The sequence below is a fragment of the Choloepus didactylus genome, chromosome 3 (genome assembly GCF_015220235.1).
Source record: "Choloepus didactylus isolate mChoDid1 chromosome 3, mChoDid1.pri, whole genome shotgun sequence".
NCBI classification, from domain to species: Eukaryota; Metazoa; Chordata; class Mammalia; order Pilosa; family Megalonychidae; genus Choloepus; species Choloepus didactylus.
Window position 1 is genome coordinate 108809946 of NC_051309.1, and position 25712 is coordinate 108835657.

Genomic DNA, 25712 nt, shown 5'->3' on the forward strand with positions numbered 1-25712 from the left:
AAAGGAGTAGAAGTATTAGCCAAATAAATAAATAAGTAAATAAATAATGAAAGACAGCTTCCCAAACTTAGCAAAAGATGTGAGTTTGCACATCCAAGAGACTCAGAGAAAACTGAACAGGATAAACATGAATAAAAATACATACCATTGTATATTGATTATGCTATCAAATGCAAAGGACAAAGGAGAGAGTTCTGAAAGCTACAAGAGAAAAGTAACATGTTACATACAATACAAGGGCATCCCAACAAGACTGAGTTCTGGTTTCTCATCAGAAACCATGGAGGCAAGAAGGCAGTTGTTTGAAATACTTAAAGTGCTGAAGGAAAACAACTGCAGCTAAGAATTTTACATCCAGTGAGACTCTCTTTCAAAAATGAGGGAGAGATAAAGACATTCTCAGATAAACAAAAGCTGAGGGGTATATCATCGCTAGACCTGCCCTACAAGCAATGCTCAAGTGAGTTCTTCAGACTGAAATGAAACAGTGGACAGTGGTTCAAAACAGTATAAAGAAATAAAGACCTCCAATAAAGGTTAATCATTGGGGTAATATAAATGCCAGTATTATTGTATTTTTGGTATGTAACTCCATTTATTACTTCCTACAGGTATTAAATGCAAATGCATAAAAGGTAATCATAAATGTATGTATTTGGACATATAACGTACAAAGATAAAGGTGGTAACAAGCACAAAAATGGCGGGGGACAGAGGTATATAGGAAATGTACAAGTGCATGCTATTGGAGTTAAGTTGGTATGAAACCAAATGTAATTGCTATATATTTAATGTGTTAAACTTCAACCCTAAGGTAACCACAAGGAAAACAGATGAAAAGTATATCCAGATAGAAATGAAAAGTCACTCGATATGGTACAAAACAAGAAACCAAGTAAATACTAAAGTAGGCTTTAATTGAAATTAGGGACAAAAAAGGTATAAGACTTATAAAGGCTAAATAACAAAACTGCAGAAGAAAGACCTGTATTAGCAGTAGTGACTTTAAATGTAAATGGATGAAACTCTCCAATGAAAAGGCAGAAATTGGCAGAATAGATTAAAAAAAAGCATGACCCAACTATATGCTATCTACAAGTGACTCTCCTTAAAGTCAAAGATACAAATAGGTTGACAGTGAAAGAATGGAAAAAATATACTGTGTAAGTAGCAGGCAAAAGAGAGCTAGGGTGGCTCTATTAATATTAGATAAAATAGACTTTACTTCAGAAACAGTTATGAGGGACAAAGATAGTCATTACCTAACAATCAAGGGGAAAATTCAACAGGATTTTAAATTATAAAAAATTATAAAAAATTAAAATTTATAAAAATTATAAATATATATGCACCTAACATCATAGTCTCAAAATATATCAAGCAAATACTGATGGATTTGAAGGTAGAAACTGATGATTCTACATTAATAATAGGAGACTTTAACACACTACTCTCAATAATGGATAAAACATCTATTCAGAAGATCAATAACTAATTACAGGATTTGAATGATACACTAAACAAATTAGACCTAACAGACTTATGTAGAAAACCACATCCAATGAAAAGAGGATAAACATTCTTCTCAAGTGAGCATGATGAATCATTCTCCAGCATAGACCATATGCTGGACCACAAAACAAGTCTCCATAAGATCAAAAATACTGAAATCATACAATGTGTATTCTCCAACCACAATGGAATGAAGCTAGAAATCAATAACAGAGGGAGAAGGGGAAAAGTAAAAAATATGTTGAAACTAAACAACATACTCTTAAATGACCAATGGGTTTAAGAGGAAATCAGAAACAAAATTAGGAAATATCTTGAGGCCAATGAAAATGAAAACACAACATACCCAAACTTATGGGATGCAATGAAGGAAGTGCTGGGAGGAAAATTTATAGTGCTAAGCACTCACATTATAAAAAGAAGAAAAATTTCAAATCAGAGACCTAACCTCAAAACTGGAAGAACTAGAAAAAGAAGAGCAAACTAAACCCAAAGCAGGCAGAAAGAAGCAAATAGCAAAGAACAGAGTGAAGATAAGTGAAATTGAAAACAAAAGCACAGTAGAAAGAATGAACAAAACCAAAAGTTGATTCCTTGAAAAGATCAACAAAATTAACAAACCTTCACCTAGACTGGCAAAGGGAATAAGAGAGAGGATACAAATAATGAAAATCATAAATGAAAAGGAGGACATTACTACTGACCTCTCTGAAATAAATAATGACTATAAGGGATACAATGCACAACTGTATGCCAATAAATTAGATAACCTAGATGAAATGCACACATTCTTAGAAACACACAAACTACTTACAATAACTCAAGAAACCCGCAAACCAACTATTAATAAAGAGATTGAATCAGTAATCAAAAACCTTCTGACAAAGAAAAGCCCAGGAGCAGATGGTTTCACAGGGGAATTTTACCAAATATTTCAAGAAGAATTAAACTCCAATTCTGTACAAACTCTTCCAAAAAATTAAAGAGGATGGAACACTCCCTAACTCATTCTATGTGGCCAAAATCACCCCATACCCAAGCCAGGTAAATACACCCCAAGAAAAGAAACTACAGACCAATATCTGTTATGAATATAAATGCAAAAAATTCTCAACAAAATACTAGTAAACTGAATCCAACAGCATATTAAAATAATTATAGACCACAATCAAGTGGGACTTGTCCCTGGTATGCAAGGATGGTTCAACATAAGAAAATCAAGTTATGGCATATACCATATTAAAAGAATGAAAGGAAAAAAACACATGACCATCTCAATGGATGCAGAAAAAACATTTGACAAAATCCAGCATACTTTCTTGATAAAAGCACCTAGGACACTAGGAATAGAAGGAAACTTTATCAACATGATAAAGGTCATATATGAAAAACCCACAGCTAATATTCTACTTAATGGTGAAAGACTGAAAGCTTTCCCTCTAAGATCAAGAACAAGACAAGTATGTCCACTATCACCACTGTTACTCAATATTGTACTGGAAGTTCTTGCCAGAGCAATCAGGCAAAATAATAATAATAATAATAAAAGGCATACAAATTAGAAAAAGTAAAACTTTCCTTATATGCAGATGACATATACAGAAAATCCTGAAAAATCCAAAACAAATCACCAAGAGCTAATAAATAAATTCAGCTAAGAGGTGAGATACAAGATCAATACCCAAAACTCAGTAGGGTTTCTATACACAAGCAATGAACAATGAGAAAAAGAAATCAAGAAAAAAATTCCATTTGCAATAGTAACTAAAAAAATCAAATATCTAAGAATAAAACTAAGGATGTAATGGGCTTGTACATAGAAAACTACAAAACTTTGCTAAAATAAGTCAAAGAAGACCTAAATAAATGGAAAGATAATCTGTGCTCATGGATTGGAAGACTGAATATCATCAAAATGTTGATACTACCCAGCACAATTTATAGATTCAATGCAATCCCAATCAAAATTCCAACAACCTTCTTTGCAGAAAAGGAAAAGCCAGTCATCAAACCCTATATGGAAGGGTAAGGGGTCCCGAATACCTAAAGCTACCTTTAAAAAGAAGAATGAAGTTGGAGGACTCAGACTTCCTGGTCTTAAAACTTATTACAAAGTCACAGTAATCAAAACAGCATGGTGAAGGAGGAAGAAGATGGTGGCATAGAGAGGAGTGGAAGTTAGTTCATCCCCCTGGAACAACTAATAAACAAACAGGAACAACTAATAAATAATCTGGAATAACTGCTGGGGGACAACTGTGACTGCCCACATGTCATACACCAACCTGGATTGGGAGGAATGCCTGAGATTGCAGCATAAAATCTGTAAGTAAAAACTGCAGACCCATGCTGGGACCTCCCTCCCCCCCATGGCAGCCCAAACTGCAAAATCTTGCTGTAGTAGAAAGCAGCACTCTCTGAATAAGCAAATATACCTCAGTTCAGCTTCAACTGGGGTTTTAATTAACAAATGTGGACTGCTCAATACAAGCTACAAATCCACAACAAGCAGACAGAGGCTTTTAGTGATGACGGACCTTAAAGAAGCAGAAGACTTCTCTGTACAGAGATGGGGAGCCCAGAGGACCAGGTGCTATCTCTTGCCAATGGGTAAAACTGGTGGGGGGGGGGGTTGTGGACTGGTCCTGCAAGGGGGCTTTCTATCCCTTTTTCTCTCTCTCAACCTAAGCGGCTCAGTGGGGAAATCCCCAGCCATTTTCAATTCCCAGCACTCTGATCCAGACAGAGGTGGAGATAGCAGAGTTAGAGAGAGAAAGAACTTATTTAAATGCAGGTGATAACTCCCTAGGAGGTGTATCTTCCCTAAGAGGAAGGAGGTGGGGCCCAGCTCTACTACCAGCCTTCCATTCAGAATGAGACCCCAGAGCCTGGGTGAAAACAGCCAAAACAGAAACTCCTCAGTCAGGAGTGACAGGCTGACAGGCACCACCTGCTGGGCAGGTTAGGCAAAACACAGTGGCTTGAGGCCTAACAGGGTGTGTCAATCTTCTAAGATACACCCTCAGGAAAACCTGATACTGAATATTGCCTCATTCTGAGACCTGAGACCATTCTGGTCTGGGAAACCTGATTGGGGTAACCAAGGAAACCAGATGCCTAGACAACAGAAAACTACAGCCTACACTAAGAAAAATGAAGTTGTGGCCAAGTCAAAGGGACAAACTTACACTTCAACTGAGATACAGGAATTTAAACAACTAATGCTAAATCAATTCAAAAAGTTTAGGGAAGATATGGCAAAAGAGATGAAATATATAATGAAAACACTGGGTAAACATAAGGTAGAAATCAAAAGTTCCAAAAAACAACAGGTAGAATCTATGGAAATGAAAGGCACAACACAAGAGATAAAAGACATACAGCAGCAGATCTCAAAAGGCAGAAGAAAACACTCAGGAACTGGAGAGCAAGACAACTGAAACCCTACACGCAGAAAAACAGATAGGGAAAGGAATGGAAAAATAGGAGCAACATCTCAGGGAATTGAATGCTAACATGAAACACATGAATTTATGTGTCATGGGGGTCCCAGAAGGAGAAGAGAAGGGAAAAAAGGCAGAAGCAATAAAAGAGGAAATAATCAATGAAAATTTCCCATCTCTTATGAAAGACATAAAATTACAGATCCAAGAAGCACAGCGTACCCCAAACAGAATAGATCTGAATAGATCTACACCAAGACACTTAATTATCAGAATATCAAACATCAAAGACAAAGAGAGAATCCTGAAAGCAGCAAGAGAAAAGTTATCCATCACATACAAAGGAAGCTTGATAAGACAATGTGCAGATTTCTCGATAGAAACCATGGAGGCAAGAAGGAAGTCATGTGATACATTTAAGATACTGAAAGAGAAAAACTACCAACCAAGATTCCTATATCTGGCAAAACTGTCCTTCAAATATAAGGGAGAGCTTAAAATATTCTCTGACAGACAATGACAGAGTTTGTGAACAAGATACCTGCTCTGCAGGAAATACTAAAGGAAGCCCTACAGACAGATAGGAAAAGACAGGAGTAAGAGGTCTGGACCACAATTTTGGGTGATGGTAGCAGAGCAATGTAAGTACACTGAACAAAGATGACTGTGAGTATGGTTGAAAGAGGAAAGTTAGGAGCAAGTGCCCATCAAATGATGAACGAATGAATAAAATGTGGTATATACACACAATGGAATATTTTTCAGCCATAAAAAGGAATGAAGTCCTGATACATGTGACAACATGGATGAACCTTGAAGACAACAGGTTGATTGAAATAAGCCAGACACAGAAAGATAGATACTGTATGATCGCACTTATCTGAAACAATTAGAATGAGTGAGCTCATAGGGTCAGAATCTAGAACATAGGTTATCATGAGTGGGGATAGGGAATGGGAAGTTAAGGCTTAAAATGCATGGGGTTCCTATTTGGAATGATGGAAGTGTTTTGGTAATGGATGCTGGTGATGGTAGCACAACATTGTGAACATAATTAACAGCACTGAACTATATACCTGAATATGATTATAAGGGAAAATGTTAAATTGTTTATATAACAGAATAAAGAATTCTTAAAATTTCATGGAACTACAGGGAACTCTAAATTAAACCATGGACTCTACTTAATAGTACAATTATAAAAATGTGCCATAATCAATTGTAACAAACGTTCCACACTGATGCAAGGTGTTGGTGGTGGAGTGGAATAAGGAAATCCTGTATTTTATGCATTATTGTTTTGTAAACTCACTTCTCTAATAAAGGAAAAAACATACAAGAAAATATTTTTTAAAAGTATTCTAGACAAGAGACTGAATTATTGTTCTATTCTCCCTATAGAAAATCTTACTTCAAAATTGATATTATATAAAAGATAATCAAAGACTATGCAGTCAAAATTATAGGGGAAAAATTATAGGTTTGTACTAAATAGTTAATTAATGAAAACAAGTTATTTTTCTCAGTGCTGTAATGCTTGTGATATTTGCCAACTTCTTAAATTTGTAATTTTTTTGTGATTTCTCCTTGTAAACAAATATTCCTTTCTTAATTTTTTAACTTCATATATTTTTCTTAAAGGGACCTCCAATTTTTATACATTTCAAGCCCCTTAAAAACCTGGATTTTCCCTCTAGTAATCAGAATAACAAAATAAAAACTTTAAAAACACAGTTCCAATTACAGGAAACTTAAGTTCTGTGCATTACATGATTCTATATAATGAGATGTTGAATGTGCATATTAAACTATCAAGAAATCTACAGATGACAGCCAAGGAATTTCTCCAATAGTTGATACTGTCTAAATTTTCAATTGTTAACTAATCCGGTGGCTTAAAAAATCAAATCATATTGTTGTTTTAGTTTGCATTTCTCTGGCTAGTAGTAAGATTGTTTATTTGAAATGGATATTCCCTCTTCTGTGAAAGATTTTCACTTTCTCTTCTCTACATTTATATATTTTAATTTTTACAACATGTGCTTTTAAATCAGGAAAAAATAATAAACACTTAAAACAAATAACTTAGATTCCTTCGAGCTCTACTCAAATGTCAGCTCATTCAAGGAACCTGATTTTCATCTTTCTTCCTGGAACCTCCCCTGGTGATTACCTTAATCTCTCTTGAATATGGTTTTCACTCAACTTGCCTTGTCCTTCTGACTAGATTAATGGCTTCCTGAAGTCCAGCCTGGGGCTTTTCCATTTTTGCTCTCTTTGACCTGCCTAAAGCAACACCTCGCACATGCTTAGCACATATTTAAAGTTTAATAAATAAAGATTTATAAAACCGAATTATGGGAGATGGGGATGGTTGATTACGGGAAAACTAACACTTAACTCCACTTTATTTTTCACCTTTAGTTCTTTCTAGAATATACACTTCAACCATCCTTACTAAAGGTGGCCGTATTCTTACAAAGGTCACACAATGTTATTTGGATCTTTAGTCACTCTCCTAGAAAATGCACTCATTAAAAAGATAACCAGGAGAGGAGTGCTTAACTCACAAGGGGGAAATTTAGGCTTTTGTGAAAGAGCAATTCAGAGAATGAAGATCCTTATGGCATGTGGAAATCATGACTTGTAGGTAGCTGGCTGCCTTGTCAGCTGTGTATGAGCTTGCCCTGGCCCAAACCTCTGTAAAATCCTAAAAGATAGCAGTATCAACTCAAGCAAAGCTGTTATAAAAAATTAATACTCCGAGGATTTTTCAAATTAGAGCACAATGTGATTCTTCTTGCTTCATACTCAAAGTATTTCCTATATACTATGGTATGTGGTTATTATTTAAAGGATTATTATAAAAATTCTTAATAAAAAGAGCTATCAAGCTATAAGTAATTATCAGAATTCTGTAAATGCTTTAAACACAGATTTCAGATCCCACTGAAAAAATCCCAAAGTAACATCCAAATACTTCTGTCATTTTGGAATTTCAGTGAATCATATATTGCTTCAAATGACTGATCTACTGGCTTGAACTGAACTTTATGCTGAGAAGTTCATCCTAAAATTAATTATTGTCAAAAAGTATTAGATTTCACCTATCAGAAACAATTAGAATTTTGGCTTTAGGTGAACCTAAAAGTTTTTATAGCTACACATTTAATTCCTCTAGTTGTCCTTTGAAAGCATTTTGACATAAACAGATTTGAACATGGTTGTGAATCAGTTCAATGAATGGGGCTCCTCTGTGGGGAAATTACTCAGTGGCTAGTATTATAAAATGTTTTCCCAAGCCATTGCTTTTAGCTAGCAAATACATATCTTCTATACAATGGAGGCATCTTTGTCCAAAAGAGGAAATATGCTAAAGAAATATACATCAAGAAATGCAGATTTAGAAAATAGATAGCTTGGAGACCTATGCAGAAACTTCTTTCCACATTTACTCTTATGTTTACTCTTTATTATCAAGACTAAAATTTCATGCTTTAGGGATGCCATGGTGGATGGCAGTGTGGTTCATGCAAACAAAATCTCTCAATACCCAGAGTAGGGCTGCTCCTCAAAATTCTTGCACATTGTACACACCTCTTTAATAGTACTTAGTTCATGTGTATAATATCTGTCTCTGCATCCTCACCACTGCTTGGGACTCTGAGTCTCTTGGGGTCAGAATTATCTCCAGTACCTAGCTTTCTGTTACCTGAACTAAACTGAAAATGTTTTGGTTTGCTAAAGCTGCCAAAATGCAATATACCAGAAATGGTTTGGCATTTAACAATGGGGGTTTATTAAGTTAGAAGTTACAATTCTAAGGTCATGAAAATGTCCAAATTAAGGCAGCAAAAAGAGGATATCTTCTCTGAAGAAAGGCTGCTGGCATCCAGGGTTCCTCTGTCACGTGGGAAGGCACATGGCAATGTCTGCTGGTCCTTCTCTCCTGGTTCTGGTTTCAATGGCTGTCTCAGTTTCTGTGGGGCCAAGCTTAGAATCTCTGGGGTGTTTCTCAGCTTCTCTGAGCTCTCTGAGTTTCATCTGCCTTTTATCTTCTTATAAAGGACTCCAGCAAGGGGATTAAGACCCACCCTTAATGGACAGGGTCACATCTCCATGGAAACAACCTAATCAAAAGGTCCCACACAACAATAATTCTGCCCCCTAAAGAATGGATTAAAAGGGCATGGCCTTTTTCTGGGGTCCATAACAGCTCGAAACCAGCACAGAAATTAATAAAGAAAATTTTATTTGAGCAACAAAAAAATCATACCACAGAGAATAAATAGCAAGTTATGGCTTTGTGGATCTTAATGGCTCAGTAATATCAACTAAGATGTAGGAAGCACTAACCCTTGCCAGGCCTGTTGCAACCCATTTTCCATATTGTTCTGATTTGCTGAAGCTGCCAGAATGTGAAATACCAGAAATGGTTGGCTTTTATAAAGGGGATTTATTAGGTTACAAATGAACAGTTCTAAGGCCATAAAAGTGTCCAAACTAAGGCATCAACAAGAGGATACCTTCACTGAAGAAAGGCCAAGGGTGTCTAGAACACCTCTGTCAGCTGGGAAGGCATGTGGCTGGCATCTGCTGGTCCTTTGCTCCCAGGTTCTGCTTTCAAAATGGCTTTCTCCAAAATGTCTTTGGGCTTCAGTCTCTCTTAGCTTCTCTCTCTCAGCTCCTGTGCATTCTTGCTTTTCTCCCAGGGTGTTTCTGTCTAAGCATCTGGGGGTCCTCTCTTAGCTTCTCTGGGGCAAACTCTGGACTTCATCTCTTAGTTTAGCATCTCCAAATGTCTTTCTGTCTGCATCTCCAAGCATCTGGGACTGTGTTGGCTTCTGACTCCACAGTCTTAAGGACTCCAGTAAACTAATCATGGTGGGGTCACACCTCCATGGAAATATTCTGATCAAAAGGTATCACCCACAGTTGGGTGGGTCACATCTCCATGAAAACAACCTAATCAAAGGATCCTCATAAATAGCTAGAAGGAAATACCTGAAACTGTCGAACTGCAACCCCGTAGCCTTGATTCTTGAAGACGATTGCATAACTAAGTAGCTTACATGGTGTGAAAATGTGATTGTGAAAATCTTGTGGCTCACACTCCCTTTATCCAGTGTATGGATGGATGAGTAGAAAAACAGGGACAAAAACTAAATGAAAAATAAGGTGGGATGGGGGGGATGGAATGATTTGGGTGTTCTTTCTTATTTTTATTTTTTATTCTTATTTTTATTCCTTTTGGTGTAAGGAGAATGTTCAAAACTTGATTGGGGTAATGAATGCACAGCTATATGATGGTACTGTGAACAGTTGATTGTACACCATGGATGATTGTACGGTATGTGAATATATCTCAATAAAACTGAATTTAAAAAAAAAAAAGATCCCAACCATAACAACTCTGCCTCCACAAGATTGCATTAAAGCACATGGCTTTTGCAGGGGACATAACAGATTCAAACCAGCACACATGTTAACTCATGCAGTACTCATCACTATGAATATTATTGATCCTATTTTAGAGATTAATCTTGCTGCAAATTGGTTAAGTATCTTGTTCAAGGTCATACAGCTAGTAAGAGGTATCACCTGGATTGGGACCCAGGCAAACTGACTCCAAAGGCCCAATTCTAATAACCACAATGAACTGTCTCTAGGAAGTCACTAAAAAGAATGTGGAAAATCTATCATTAAGGGCCAGGAGAAAGGTGCAGAGCAGTGCACATAGGCTGCTCCTATTTCTATAGAATTGGGAAGGTGGTATACTTGAATCCATCTAGATGGCTTTTGACTTTTGAGCCCAGTATAGGAGAAGTAACCCCATGTTTTGCCCTGAATGAAAGTCTAATTCTTTCCTTCCTAGATGGTATCATGGCAATCTCACCCGCCATGCAGCAGAAGCTCTTCTTCTCTCAAACGGATCTGATGGAAGCTACCTTCTAAGGGACAGTAACGAGAGGACCGGGCTGTACTCTCTCTCCGTAAGGTAGGGTACTTAAATACCCATGCCGCTTACATGGGTATTTATTTTATCATCAGACTCAGATTACAAAATAACGAAAGTCTCCTGATTCTTCTTAAACCTGGTCAAATGAATTCAAACTCTGAATGGTAAGACTCTGAAAACATTCTTGCTCCATCCATCATAAGGGAAAAAAATGTTAGAACTGGAGAATTTATGAATTGTTTAATCCAAACCTTTTGCTTTACTGATGAAGAAACTGAAACCCACAGTGGTGGAGGGCCTTGCACACAATAGATCAATGATAGATCTAACAGCACAGGAATCCAAATCCCTGAAACCTGGCCCAGTGTCCTTTGCACCACTCCTTGCTTCCTCTGGAAAATCAGAATGATTTGTGGTGTTACAACTTTCATAGCACAAAGCCAAGCCAGCAATAAGTCCACTTTTAAATTTTTTCCTATAAATAGACTTAATTTCTTTCTTAAGGCTTCATTTCCCCCTAATGGTAAGAAAGTTCATTTAGTTCCTATCAGCTAAACCCAGCCAAATGCAGGGATTTCCCAGTCCTTTCAGGATTTTCCCTCCCTACTGTATTCCTTCTGGCTGGCCTCCCAGATCAGAGGGGCTGCTCTAGCAATGTGGAGATCAGGAGGAGGTGGCTGTTCTAGGTCAGCATCTTCCACTCTGGCTTCTGCTGACATGTAGCAAGTTTCCTTGGGTTCTTGGGCAGTTCTCCCTGGATTAGGCTGCAGATGAGAAGACTCCATGTAATTGCCTTCTACTACCCACCCACTAATCTCAAGCCACCATGGTGTCACTGTTTTCATGGGACCTCCATATACCCTTGGAAGAAAGTCACTTGCTCCCTTTGTGTTTCAATCCCTCAAGCTGATCTGGTTTAATAAGAAGGTTCTACCGTTTCTTTCCTGCTCCATGTGGTCTAGGTTTCCTGCCACAACAAACACAACACAGCCTCTGTACTCCCTCCACCTTACTGAGTCCTCTTTTCCATCCCACATGGCGACAGGCTTTTTTTTTTTTTTTTTTTTTTTAAATCTCCTCTCCCTTTGAAAGGGGGAAAAACATGCCAAGACAATATTTTCCTAAATAATTGATGACAGGTTTCTATGAGCTCAGAAGTCAAGAATTAATATCTTTACTTATCGTCTACTGGGGCCTTCTGTACTAGTTTTCTATGCTACATGGCAAATGACTAAAAAAATCAGTTGCTTGAAGTAACACAAATTGATTATCTCACAGTTTTGTATGATCAGAAATCCATGTACAAGGAGGCTGGATTCTCTGTTCAAGGTCTTATCAGGTAGAAATCAGAGTTCTCTTCCAAGCTCACTGGTTGTTGACAAAATTCATTTCCTTTCTGTTATAGGAGCAAGGTCCCTGCTTTCCTTTTACCTGTCAACTGGGGGCTGCTCTCAGCTCCTATCATCTGCTGGTGGTTTCTTGTCATGTGGATCCATGGGCAGTTCACAGCATGGATATATGGATGGTTGCTTTCTTCCAGGCCAGCCAGAACATGTCTCTCTGACTTCCTTTTCTGCCACCAGCCAGAGAAAACTCTTTGCCTTTAAAGGGCCCATGTGATTCGATTAAGCCTACCCAGATAATCTCCCTATTTTAAGATTAGCTGGCTTGCAATATTAATTATGCCTACAAAATCCTTTCCTAAAGCCATAAGGACCACACTCCACTTTGTCTAGTTTATGGATGGATGAGTAGAAAAATAGGGGAAGGAAACAAACAGACAAAGGTACCCAGTGTTCTTTTTTACTTCAATTGCTCTTTTTCACTCTAATTATTATTCTTGTTATTTTTGTGTGTGTGCTAATGAAGGTGTCAGGGATTGATTTAGGTGATGAATGTACAACTATGTAATGGTACTGTAAACAATCGAAAGTACGATTTGTTTTGTATGACTGCATGGTATGTGAATATATCTCAATAAAATGAAGATTAAAAAAAAAAAAATCCTTTCCTAACAGCATCTAGATTAACAGTTGATTGAGTAATTGGAAGATGGAATGTGTACAGCAGGGGTCATCAGTGAATGCAGTGCTGCCTGCCACACTTTCCATTCCCTGGCACTGTGGAGGCCTACAGGCCTGCTTTAGGAGGAGTTGGGGAAATAGGTGAAAGGTTGATGGGGTAAATAAGGGAATCACAGAGGAAAAAACACAATCATTAACATTTCTCATGTCATCCTCCTGCATTTTGTTTACCAATTTTCTAAATTACACTGACAGGAAAATTATTAATCAAAGATAAATTCTCTTGGGGTGGAACTGGTTTCTGAGCTTTCTCTGATCAACAGCAAATGTTAAGGTTCGACAATGCTTAGGCTATAGATGCTTCATTGCGTGGGTCTTCCAAAAATGGCAACCAAACTTGTGGAATTATTGGATAGAAGAATGATTAACATTTTTCCTATATATGTCTCATTTGGACAATTAGATCACAAGTTCCTTAAGAATAGGTGGTATATATCTATATACATATATTACACATGTGCAAAAAGTTAAAATATCAATCATTGTTTGCCATTACAAGCACTTGGGAATGTGTTTCCATATCTAACACTCCAGTGGTCATGGAGTATTTTCCCAGCTTTTCTCTGGTCAATAAACAAAGCATATGAGGTATCCTTTTAGTAAATCTGTCTTAGATGCCAACATTTTGTTTGTGCATGAGCCTCAAAGCTAGCTCAAATCTTAACTATAATGTATAGAACCCAAGAGAATGAAAATGCAGTGCTTAATTTAGTGCTTGTTACCTAGTATAAAAGAAAATATTGAGCAGACTCCTAGTGAAGGCTTTTGAATTGAAGGGGGAAATAAATATTATCAACTCAATAGCATTAATACATTGTTAAAAAGTAACCACTAGCAGAAGTAAAAGGAACTGTGTAACAGTTAAGGAGAGTGCCTGATTTCTTTTTCTCTTTCATTCTCTTTCTTTCCCTCTCTCCCTCTCTTCCCCCTCCCTCTCTCTCTCTCTCTCTCTCCCTCTCCTTTCTTTCCTTCCTTCTATGCCTGTTTTCTTTCTTTTTCTCTTTTTCATTTATTCATTTATTCCCTTGTTAGTAAATATTTTAAAGCATCCACTCGGTGCCAGCCACTTCGATAAATGTAGAAGATTCAAAGACTTTGTCTTCAGGAAGTACAATCTCACAAAAGTAATGAAACCACATACAAAGAACTCAACACAAAATAGAGTGAGGTAAATTACATTAAAAAGGCAAGATAAGTGCTTGGGTTTTTGAGAAGAGAAAAAGCAATGAACTCAAATTGGAAGCACTAAGCAATACCTGACAAAGGAGGAGATTTACGAACTGATACTTCATGAGAATCTGGAATTCAAACCATCAGAGACAAGGAGGGGAATGTTCCAGGTAAAGGGGAACAGTATGAGCTAATACACAGAGGCAGAAACTCTTTGGATTAGAGTATGTCCCATTGGACTAGAGCCAAGGTTCTCAAGGTGTGGCCTTCAGACCAGCTGCATCAGTGTCTCCTGGGATCATGTTAAGAATGCAAAGTCTTAGGTCCTACCCAGGACCTACTGAATCAGAACTTCTAGAGGTGGGGTCCAGCAATTTAGGTTTTAAGGAGCCCTCATAGAGAAGACTAGTGAGAGGCAAGCTAGAAAGATAGGGTGGCTTCAGATAATGTGGGCCTATATATTTGTATTGATTGAACAGTTGATTGATTGATTTAATACTCATTCCAAAAATGAGGGGGAAAATAACAATATTGGGACTTTGATATTTTATTCAATAGACACTGAGACAGGCATGGAAAGCTGGGCTCACATAACTAAGTTACGGAAGCAGGATTCTACTGACTCCTCAAACAGGTGAAGGAGGAAGGCCAAGGATAGAGGAGACGTTGATGAGGGTGTTACATGCCATTTCTATCGTCTCTATTCCCTGCCCTTCTTAAACTCATGTCCATTTAATGCTGAAGGATTCTTTCAGTAAGTGGGGGAGTGTGTAGGGAGAATGGTCTCTAATCCTCCATTAGAGTGAACAAATGAACACAGTATAATCTGCTAAAAGAAAGTAGCAATCTTTTTAAAAATGCCCATGATTTTGATGAGTACATCATAATTCTCCATTTTGGAACAGGTTAATGGCATTTCCCTTCAAAAAAATATTCATTTGTTACTACCCTCCCCACTATGTGGGACATGATACCAGGGCTGTAAATCCCCCTGGCAATGCAGGAAATGACTCCTAGGGATGAGCCTGGACCCAGCACTGTGGGATTAAGAAAATCTTCTTGACCAAAAGGTGGAAGTGAAATGAAACAAAATAAGGTTCCAGTGGCTGAGAGATTTCAAATGGAGCCAAGAGGTCACTCTGGAGGGCATTCTTATGCACTATGTAGATATCATGTTTTAGTTTTTAGTGTGTTGGAATGGCTAGAAGGAAATAGCTAAAGCTGTCAAACTGCAACCCAGTGACCTTGATTCTTGAAGACGAATGTATAACTATGTAGCGTGCACAGTGTGACTTGTGATTGTGAAAACCTTGTGGCTTGCACGCCCTTTATCCAGTGTATTGTCAGATGAATGGGAAAATGGGGACAAAAATTAGATGAAGAATAGGGTGGGATGGAGGGGATGGAAAGATCTGGGTGTTCTTTTTTGCTTTTATTTTTATTTTGGAGTAAAGAAAAGGTTCAAAAATTGATTCTGGTGATGAACACACAACTGTATGATGGTGCTGTGAATAACTGATTGTACACTGTGGATGACTGTAGGGTGTATGAATATATCTCAATAAAGCTGTATTGAAAAAAAGTAAATGAATAATGGGGGGAGGAGAATGGGATGTTTGGGATGTTCTTTTTTATTTTAATTTTTATTTTAGTTTTTGGAGTAATGAAAATGTTCAAAGATTGATTGTGGTGATGAATGCACAACTATATGATGATACTGTGAACAACTGATTGTACACTTTGGATGATTGTATGTTATGTGACTATATCTCAATAAAATTGCATTAAAAAAGACATTCATTTGTTAAATAACATTAAATACTTCTTTTTCCCTTTCAGAGCCAAAGACTCTGTCAAGCATTTTCATGTTGAATATACTGGATATTCATTTAAATTTGGTTTTAATGAATTCTCATCTTTGAAGGATTTTGTCAAGCATTTTGCAAACCAGCCTCTGATTGGAAGCGAAACAGGTAAACTATGAATAATTGTTTATCTATGAGACATTGTTTCAGAATGGAGGCAGGACAAGGCAGATTTCTGTTAAAGAATTGCGTAGTTGTCACTTCTGTTGGATTTGTACATATGATGTGTAATTTGATATGTTTAGAAATAATCATTTCCTGTTGCTTTGCCATATGCTACATTAATATATTATATGTGTGTGTGCATGCTTAAGTATTTCATCAGTATCTTTAGGGGAAAACAAAGTGTTTCTTACAAAGTAGATATCTTCTCAGAATGTGTTATTTAATGGATAAATTATGGAGTCAGGAGAATAACTTTTTATTCATTCGCATGAACAATTTCTTTAAAATGGCCTATCCATTTTATAATAATGGTTTGCATGTATGTGTATCTTTATAAATAAAAATATGAATACATATATATATACACACACAGAGAAAGAACTAGGCAAAACCAACTTTTTTGTTTCTCATCATTTAATTATGGTAGTTTGGAAGTGGGTGACATAGTTTAGACCCATAGGAGACAATTTTGAGCATTTTAAAAAATAATATTTACACTGAAGCTTCCACTGAGATCACTGAATACTGAAAATATTGACTAGGAAGTGTTCTTCTGTTTCTTTTGCCTTGATTTCTTGTAAGCTTTTAAACTGGAGTTGAGTATGGTGAGGAAACTTTAAAATTTCCTATTTGAGTGGTTAGAGAAAATTCAAGTTAAAAAAAAACACTATCCTGGGACTTAAATTATCCAACTGTTTTTGTTTGTATTATTTAAGGAAAGTAAGTAAAAGATCTGCTCTATATTAATGATATAGAGTCACAATTTGTTTGCTTAGAAAGATGATAAATTTCAGTTAATTGAAGGCTGGGAAATTCCAGGAACCTGTGGCAAAAGATGAACTCAAGACTTAACACAGAGACTTACCATGAATTTTGACATACTCATTTTCTTGGTAAACTTGGTCAGTGGGCTTTTTGTAGCTTCAGTGTGGTAAGAAGAGATGGCACCATTGGCTTCTGTTTTTTCTGCCATTTATATAGACTAGATGGACCTTGAGAAGAATCACAATGTTGAGTATAGATGAAATGCACAATGGAAACTGCAAAATAGTTGGGTTACTTTATACTGACCACGCAAGGGGCACGTACTAGGATATTACAAACTACAAAATTAAAGCTGTGGTCTTTTTGTCTAGTGGAAATTCTCCCAATCAGCCCTGAAAATTACCTCATTATTGAACCAGTCATAGTTCCTGTAAACAAATGGCAGGCGGGGAAGTACTTATTTCCACGGCTACCTTGGCGTTGGAAAACATTTCAGTTTCTCAAGTTCCTTCTCTTCAGATTTGTTTCTCACTTGTGTCCAATCCTTCCCTCAATTTGTTCAATCCTCAGTCACTGGCAATGGAGGAGATTTTTGAAGCTAGGGACTGTGTCTTCTCCATCTCTTTTATTTTTGTCCTTCTCCATATCCCCTGGGTCAAGGTATAGTACATGGCACTTTGGGTGGATGAATAAATGTATGAATAGTTGACTATGAGTAGGAGTTCTCTGTAGCCTTCAAAGCCATTGTACTTGTTTTCTCTCAACCTCCTCTTTTTTCTCCAAGCAAACTTGACACACTTTCTTTAAACTTTTCTCCAGACTCTATGTTCAATCTCTTGGATCACTTTCTGTGCCCCTTCCTTGACTTTCTCCAAGTTAGGGAAAAAGTCCGTATCCTGCCTACCAGTAAGTTAGAAGGCAATTTGAGATCAAGTGGATGCAGTACCTTCTGTTTGAAACTTCCTGGCACTGACCCAATGGACCAGGCAAGAAGATCACCTAAGACTGCTCCAAAGGAAAGGCTCCTTGCTGTTGGATTAGGACAACGTTAAACTTAACTCTAGACGCATTAAGCTGACTAAAGAAGGCTGATGTTTAATGCGCTACAGTTTGTAAGAATTTGTAATCTGGACTCCTATAGTACTTTTCTCCTTGATACATCATTGTTAAAAATAATAACTATTATTATTATTAAATAATTATCATTTTATTTATTTGCAATAACACCCAGGAAACTAAGCCTTTTAGCCTCTGCACTAACTCTCCTCCCTTCTATTCATTATCCACTGGGGAATTTGCTGCTATTTGAACCCCTGCTGCAGTATCATGGTACTGATGGATGTGAACTTGACTTCTGGCTTCAAGCCCTCAAGTTAGATTCCACTAACTCTGTGAAATGTTCCTCTTATCTGTACCAGCCAGATGAAGGTAATGCCACTGAGAGTGAGAACAAGGGGCAAAACTCATGACAGATGAGTGTTCCAATTTTGCCCCTCTGGAAGTAACAGGCCCCGGAAAACAAGATAACGTGCCAAAGTCATGATGACTTTTAAACCCAGAAGGGCCTCAGAAGTCACAGAGTCAGCACTGTGACCAGTGAAGAATGGTTAACACACACCAGGATGCCACCTCTTAAAATGATGTCTTTTCTTCTTGTTCATTTAATCATTGGCTCCAGTTATCAGCTCTCATTGCTCAGGAGACATCCAGGCTGATGATTTCTTGCTCACCATGAGATGAATGGCAAATTCTTCTTATAGCTTCTGTTTGATTAAAGATCACCAGGGAAAGCATTTGGTTGCACAGTGGAGGAGGCCCTACCAAGGCCTTCACCTCTAGATTCCCAGAATGGGAAGGACCGGTAGTCATTTCAGCCCAGATCCCAGCCAGGCCAAGCCTCACCCGGCAGTACCTAGAGAGTGAGCTCATTAAAGCTCTTTTACACTCATCTTCCAGCCTGGAAGGCATTATCGCTATGGGCAACGGGGAAGATGTTCAAGTAACCAACAACCCTGCACTTTTGCTTTACAGTTACATATAATGGCTACAGTAGTGTACAAACCAGAATATTGGATTTGGAATTGAAAGAAAATATTTGCGCTCAGGATAGGTAAAATTGTAGACCTAACGTGATGAATACTATTTTCAGATTGCTCTTTTCTTATTCTATTCTATTCTCTACTGTTTAAATTCTCAAGATTTCTGTTTCCTAATCCAAAAAATGAGGGTTTACTAAAGATCTAAGTCTCCTGTCAATTTTAAGATTCTAATATAATCCCCCCTTTCCCTTGTCACAATCTGCATTTAATCTCTCTAATATTCATAAAAGTTCATGTTCACTCTAAGTTCTTCTTATTAATATCCACAAACACTCTTAAGCACTTCTAGTTCTCAAAAACCAATCTTTCCCAGCAATATGCAGTGTACTTTCTTCCTTTATTTTTCTGAATGGCACTTTTGCCTTCAAACATACTGCATGATTTACTTTAAAAAATATATCTCCTTCTGTCCAGTAGTATGTAAACTCCATGAGAAGAGGGATTCTTGTCAGTTTTGTTTTCTAAGTCCCTGCACTTAGAGAATAAATGCTCATCATTATTCACAGTATTGCACTCTGGGTGTCTGATTTCCAGTGTCTGTGTTGCAGCTTGTATGATAACCATGAACAATCTTCTGACAATTAATTTTTCACTTCCAAAGTTTCAACAAAGCATAATTTGAAGTGTGTTCAGTGATGATTAAACTCTGAATCTGCTCTTCATAGATAGGGAATTATTTCCTTTTTTCGTCTGTAATAGTAAGATGCTATATAAAACTTACAGTCATACCCGTACCTAACTTCTAAACTTAAATCAAAAAGACTTGGAGATTTGAGGGATAGTTTTACTAGCATGCATATGTTTGGTCCACTATTAATTTTACTATATCCTCTTGTAAATGTTAAGATTCCTGTATAGATAGTCTTCAAAATGTAGACAGCATTTATCTTTATACTTAAATCTCCAAATATTATTCAAACAAAAGTTACCTTTCCCGTTATCTTTTGCTTATTTTGTACTACTTTCATATATGAAATTGTCATGTACAATTTATTGTAGGAATTACTGTGTTATGGCTTTAATCATCTAACCAGCATGAGAAAATATGACACAAGCCAAGTCTTGTATGTTTTTGTGCTTACCCTTTACAATAATTGGTTTTCAGTTTTGAAGATCCTATCTGGTTCTTTCTTGAATGCCAAATTTCCACTTCTCTTTTTGGTTTGATGTGGGGATTCCCAACCTTTCAATAACTACTATAGCTATTATTTTATTTTCTGACACCAGCCATCTTTTTCCAAATGGTATTTTTGAATAATTAAGTACCAACTAATTTGACTTTGAGAATTGTGTGATGCTTCCAAAAATAACTGGTGACAACTTGGAATTTTGCCAAACCACAACCAGGAATCACTTGTTTAGCTTATGTCTGCCAAAAATAAACACATTTCCTAGTTTGTAGATAAAGTGTGTTTGAAAAAGGGAAAAAGCAGATAAGGAAGGGAGTGAAGCCATTTGTGGAATGTTTACTGTGTTAGAGGCATTCTGTTAGGTGTTTCATATCCATCAAATCATTGAATCTTTTCAAGCAATCAAAATAATGTATAATGTGATCCCATTTTCAGATGAGGAAACCAAGCATTCAGAGAATTTAAGTTACTTGCCCAAGGTTGCACAGCCAGTAAGTGTTGGAGTGGAGACTGGAATCCAGGTTAACCTGGTTCTAAAGCATAGGTGCTTTCCATTCACCACACTGTCCCCTGAAACAGGTCTGACAATGAAATTACAGTACAATGTTGCCATAGCATGACCTTAAATAGATTTGGATATGGGGAATCCCTCACACAATAATATAGTAATTGTTTACAAGATATGGTAGGACTTCAGTATTTGTTTTAGTCCCATCCTCCAGTACCTCTGCTTTAAAATCTATAACAATATATTTGGTGTGTGATGAAAAACCATTGCTCTAAAGAATGCAAATCAATTTGAACTTCTGTCTTCCTATTTATTGCTGTTCTTGTTTTATTTACATGAATTGCCATTTGAGAAAAATACTAGAGGAAATCTTAAAACATAAAAAGCTTGAACAGAAAACATCCTCAAAGTGCATAAGCCAATCCAGAAAGGGAGGGTATAAAAGAGGTAAAATAAAATTTAAAGTGGAGAGAGTGAAGGAAGAGGAAAAGGAGAGCAAAGATAAAATGAAACCAGGAGTAAAGTATTTCAGCTGAATATTGTACTTTTAGACAAAGCAGGACATACATTTTGTTCCTAAGCTTCCTAACAGTCAATATTATTTTTCCCTCTCAATTGGGCCTGTGTGTGTAACTAGATTCACAGAATGTTAGAGTTGGAAGGGATCATTTAATTTCCCCTTTACAAATGAAGAAACTGAGGCCTGGAGAGAGATATGTTGACACAAAAACTCACATCTCCTGACCTCAAGCTGACTCCTAAAGAATCCATTTTTTAATATTTTGATTTAGGCATGTGCTCTCATGTACACACTAGATAGAATACATTTTACATATCATAGAGCGTTTCCTGATAGATAACTTTGCCAAGGCTGAGAATAACATATGGTATAACAAATAAACACATGAGCTCAGGGTTCAACTCCAGTCTCTGCCATTTGTCAACTGTGTGCCCTCAGGCAAGTTATGCAACTTCTCTGAGCTTCCGTTTCATCATCTTATAAAATTGAGATGATGTTAATAGGTCATACCTTAAAAACTTCCGTGATGATTGAATGAGAGTAGACATTTAAGACATTTAAAAATGATTCTTGGCATAGCTTAAGTACTCAGTCATTATTATTATTCTTTAACGAAACGCTCTTATGGCAGTTCATTCACATCATAGTCTATGTGAGAGCTGTACATTCTTTGGTATATCATCAAGAGTTAGTTTAGGGACAACTGAATTTATATTTATCAAATGGCTTTTCAAATTTTAAGCCAGTTCCACAGTGGATTCAACTGAATGGTGGAAACAAGTGACTACTTAAAAAACAGTGACCCGACTTAATGTAGATATTTTAACAGAATCTTCTCCTGCCCTGGCTAATGATATGAATCTCTTACCTAGGTCTGTTTTTCCCAGTGAGACTAGAAGTGAATATTAAAGCTCCTTCAGACATAAATGAAAACAGTTTTACTAGCAGCATTTTATGATGGGTTAAAGTCCATTTGCAGCACTGGTAGCAAAGAAGGAAGGAGAAAGGTATTAAATATTCTTATAAACCTCTAGAAAGCCACTTCCCATTGGCAAGGGGAGGCAGAAAAACCCACCATGCATAAGCAAGTTGCAGACATGGTTTCTGGACCTGAGGATAATAATGAAACCAGGATGAATGTGATCTTATTTAAATTTAATTTAATTCAACAAATATATGTATAAGTGCCGCCTATGAGCTAGGTGCGCTTAGCCACTGATCAGAAAGATGAATCAGGTATGGTTCTTGCCCTTGAACCCCTTACAGTCTAGCTGAGGAAACTGATGGATAAATATGAGCTTAAGTACACAGAAGAAGTATTCTAAATAAAAGTTCCCCTTTAAAGGAGCTATGTATACCCTGCTCTATACCACATTTCAGATACCAAACCAATACCTGAGGCTTGAGACTATTCTTACTCTTTTCCTGAATTCCCACTACAGTATAAGACAAAAACAGTCCTTCAGTGCAATCTAACTGTGTTGTATGTATGGCAGGTGTATTGTAAGTTACTGTCAAACCAAACCAAACTGAAATGCCTGCTTCAGTCCTGTTCTGATCACTTCTAAAATGCATTGCCACCGAGCATTTCTGAAACCAGGTTTCATGGCCAAGGCAGGAAACAACAGTCTCCCTCACATAGTTCAGAAACTGAAGTGAAACTTGCAGCCAGTTTCCAAGGTCTGTGGTTGCTGAACTTCCTCCCTCTTTCTCCTCTGTCACCCTTTGCCTTCTATAGTCTTTTATCTGAATCTTCCATCCAAGTCCTGGAGTTAATTTGGTCAGAATATCACTAACCCCAAGTTCCTCTCCCATGAAGTGGAGGCACTATCTTGGACTCTGGGTTGGAATTATGAGCCTGAGTTGGTGCTACATTAGATAAGTTTCTTTTGATTGCACATAACAGACATGAGCTCTGGCTAGCTGAACTTATAAATGGCAGGGGAAGATGAGTGGAATTTTGGGAGAAGATATTAGTATACCCTCCCAGAATTCAAGGGCAAGTTGAACAACCATGAGACCATAAATAAGTAAACAGCTCCGTGATAAGGGTAGCTCTGTGGCTTTCAGCAACAACAGTTGGTGGACCTTCCCTTGAGGGAAGTAACTAAGTAGATTTGTAGGTTTGCTGCCCAGGTTAGGTTGTTTGTTGGGGAGGGGTCAGGGTCTCCTGGTAATTCACGGCTGTGGGAATCTACCTTTGTGTAATGGGATGGGACAGCTCTACAGAAGAGATCATTGTAAGCCTAGCAGCCATCCAAGATGTCCATGTATTGGCCCTTCCGTGGGCAAGAAGGGTCTGCTAAGGAGACCTGCCACTTAGGACTGCAGACTTTTATCAGTGGAAGTTACCATCTTTATACCTAAATTGTCATTTTCTTCACACACACTCCAGTCTAGTCTCATTCATTCTTATTAGCTAAAATATATCTATAGTTAATTCTACTCTCCCAGTTTTCTCCATACCATTTCCTCTAGGTTATATTTTGTTGGGTTAAACCTAAGAAGAGGTTTTTGAAATAGAATTTTGGATCCCCCCAATGGAGATTTAGAGAACAATGCTTGAAGTTGTGAAGGGATTTTGGACATCTTGTACAATGCTTATGCCAGGCCAGGGTGGTTGTGGGCCTGGGGAAGCTGATTCATTCCAGGCTCTTCTGTGATGTAAACCTGACCTAACCATTCAATCATTCATTCATTCATTCATCAAGCTTTCATTACGTCATGAACTCTATCAGGTGGTAGGTATACAAAGATAAATTTGACACCATATCTGCTCTAAAGTGGCTCACAGGGTTTGAAATGCATGTGTTGGAAAGGCAATGGCTTTATAATACCAAGTAGTTATAGCCCAGAGATTCTTATACTGCAGCCCCCAACTGATCCTAATGGCTATGCTTACCTCCCAGCGACTGGTACTGTGGCAGACAGAATAACAGCCCCCAAAGATATCCATGTTTGTCCTGAACCCATGGATATGTCATGTTACTTGACAAGGGGCAGTTAAGGTTGCAGATGGAATTAAGCTTGCTAATCAGCTAACCCTGACATGAGTTTATCCTGGATTACCCAGGTGGGCTGTTTGTAATCATAAGGGTCCTTATAAGTGAAACACGGTGTTCCAGTTTGCTAATGCTGCCATTTTGCAAAATACCAGAAATGCATTGGCTTTTATAAAGGGGGTTTATTTGGTTACAAAGCTACAGTCTTAAAGCCATAAAGTATCCAAGGCAAGACATCAACAACAGGGTACCTTCACCAAAGGATGGCCAGTGGCATCTGGAAAACCTCTGTTAATTCAGAAGGCATGTGGCTGGCATCCATTTGCTCCCAGGTTGCGTTTCAAAATGACGTTCTCCAAAATGTCAGTGTCAGCTTCCAACGGCCATCTTCAAAATGTGTCTCTCAGCTGTAGCTACCTCCTTCTGTCTGAGCTCTTATATAGCGCTCTAGTAAACTAATCAAGGCCCATGCTGAATGGGTGGGGCCGCACCTCCATGGAAATTATCCAGTCAGTGTTATCACCCATAGTTGGGTGGGCGCATCTCCATGGAAACAACCTAATCCAAAGGTTCCAACTTAATCAACACTAATACGTCTGCCTCCACAAGATCGCATTAAAGAACATGGCTTTTTCTGGGGGACATAATATATCCAAACTGGCACACACAGAGACAGAAGAGTCAGAACCAGAGGGATGGCAACACGAAAAGGACTTGACCTACTGGTGCTGGTTTTGAAGATGGAGGAAGGCCACAAGCCAGAGAATGTGGACAGCCTCTAGAAGCTGGAAAAGGCAAGGAAATAGATGCTCCTCTTCAGCCTCCAGATGGAATGCAGCCCTGCTGGTTTCAGACCAGTGAGAGCTGTTTCAGATTTCTGACCTCTAGGAACTTTAAGATATAAGCTTGTGTTATTTTACATCATTACATTTATGACAGTTTGTTGCAGCAGCAATAGGAAACTAATATGGATACCTTAGGTGTTTTCCTGGTTAAATGCACAAAGAGGATTTACCAGGTGCGTCTCCCTAAAGCATCATTTAAAGCATTGTTTTCATATTAAGCATATAGAACAGGAGGAAAATTAACATTAAGTTTGAAGATAAAGCACAAGCAGCAAAAATTTTCTGATTTGAGAGCTGCTCTGAGTCTTAGGCTGGCTCCCAGTTCCCTTCTCTTCTGTTGTCAGGTGGAAGCATGTAAGAGGCACCATTTACCTTAGAGTTGTAGCCAGTGATTACCAGACCACTGCCATTTTTACGTTCTTATACTCAGTGGAATATTGCATCTAGGCCTTTTTAAATTTAACATTTTAAAAAACATGTTCCCAAAGACGCAATCATTGGAATCTCACTTGAGAATTTAAAAATAGTCTATATCAAAGCATAATGATATCTAACATTTTAATAATCCTTTTACAAACACTCCTTGATTTGGTGCTTGAAACAGCCTTGCGAAGAAAGCATAATTGTTCTGATTTGTCAGAGAAG

At 37.6% G+C, this 25712-nt stretch overlaps 1 protein-coding gene across 2 annotated transcripts in view; it reads left to right on the forward strand.

Annotated features, from left to right (window-relative positions):
- DAPP1 (dual adaptor of phosphotyrosine and 3-phosphoinositides 1) overlaps positions 1 to 25712 on the forward strand; it is a 72303-nt gene that overhangs the window by 12494 nt on the left and 34097 nt on the right. For both annotated transcript variants that reach the window (XM_037830324.1, XM_037830323.1), the window contains exons 2-3: positions 10831 to 10953; positions 16008 to 16141. In XM_037830324.1, the coding sequence (XP_037686252.1) occupies positions 10831 to 10953; positions 16008 to 16141 (257 nt within the window). The remainder of the gene's footprint in view (positions 1 to 10830; positions 10954 to 16007; positions 16142 to 25712) is intronic.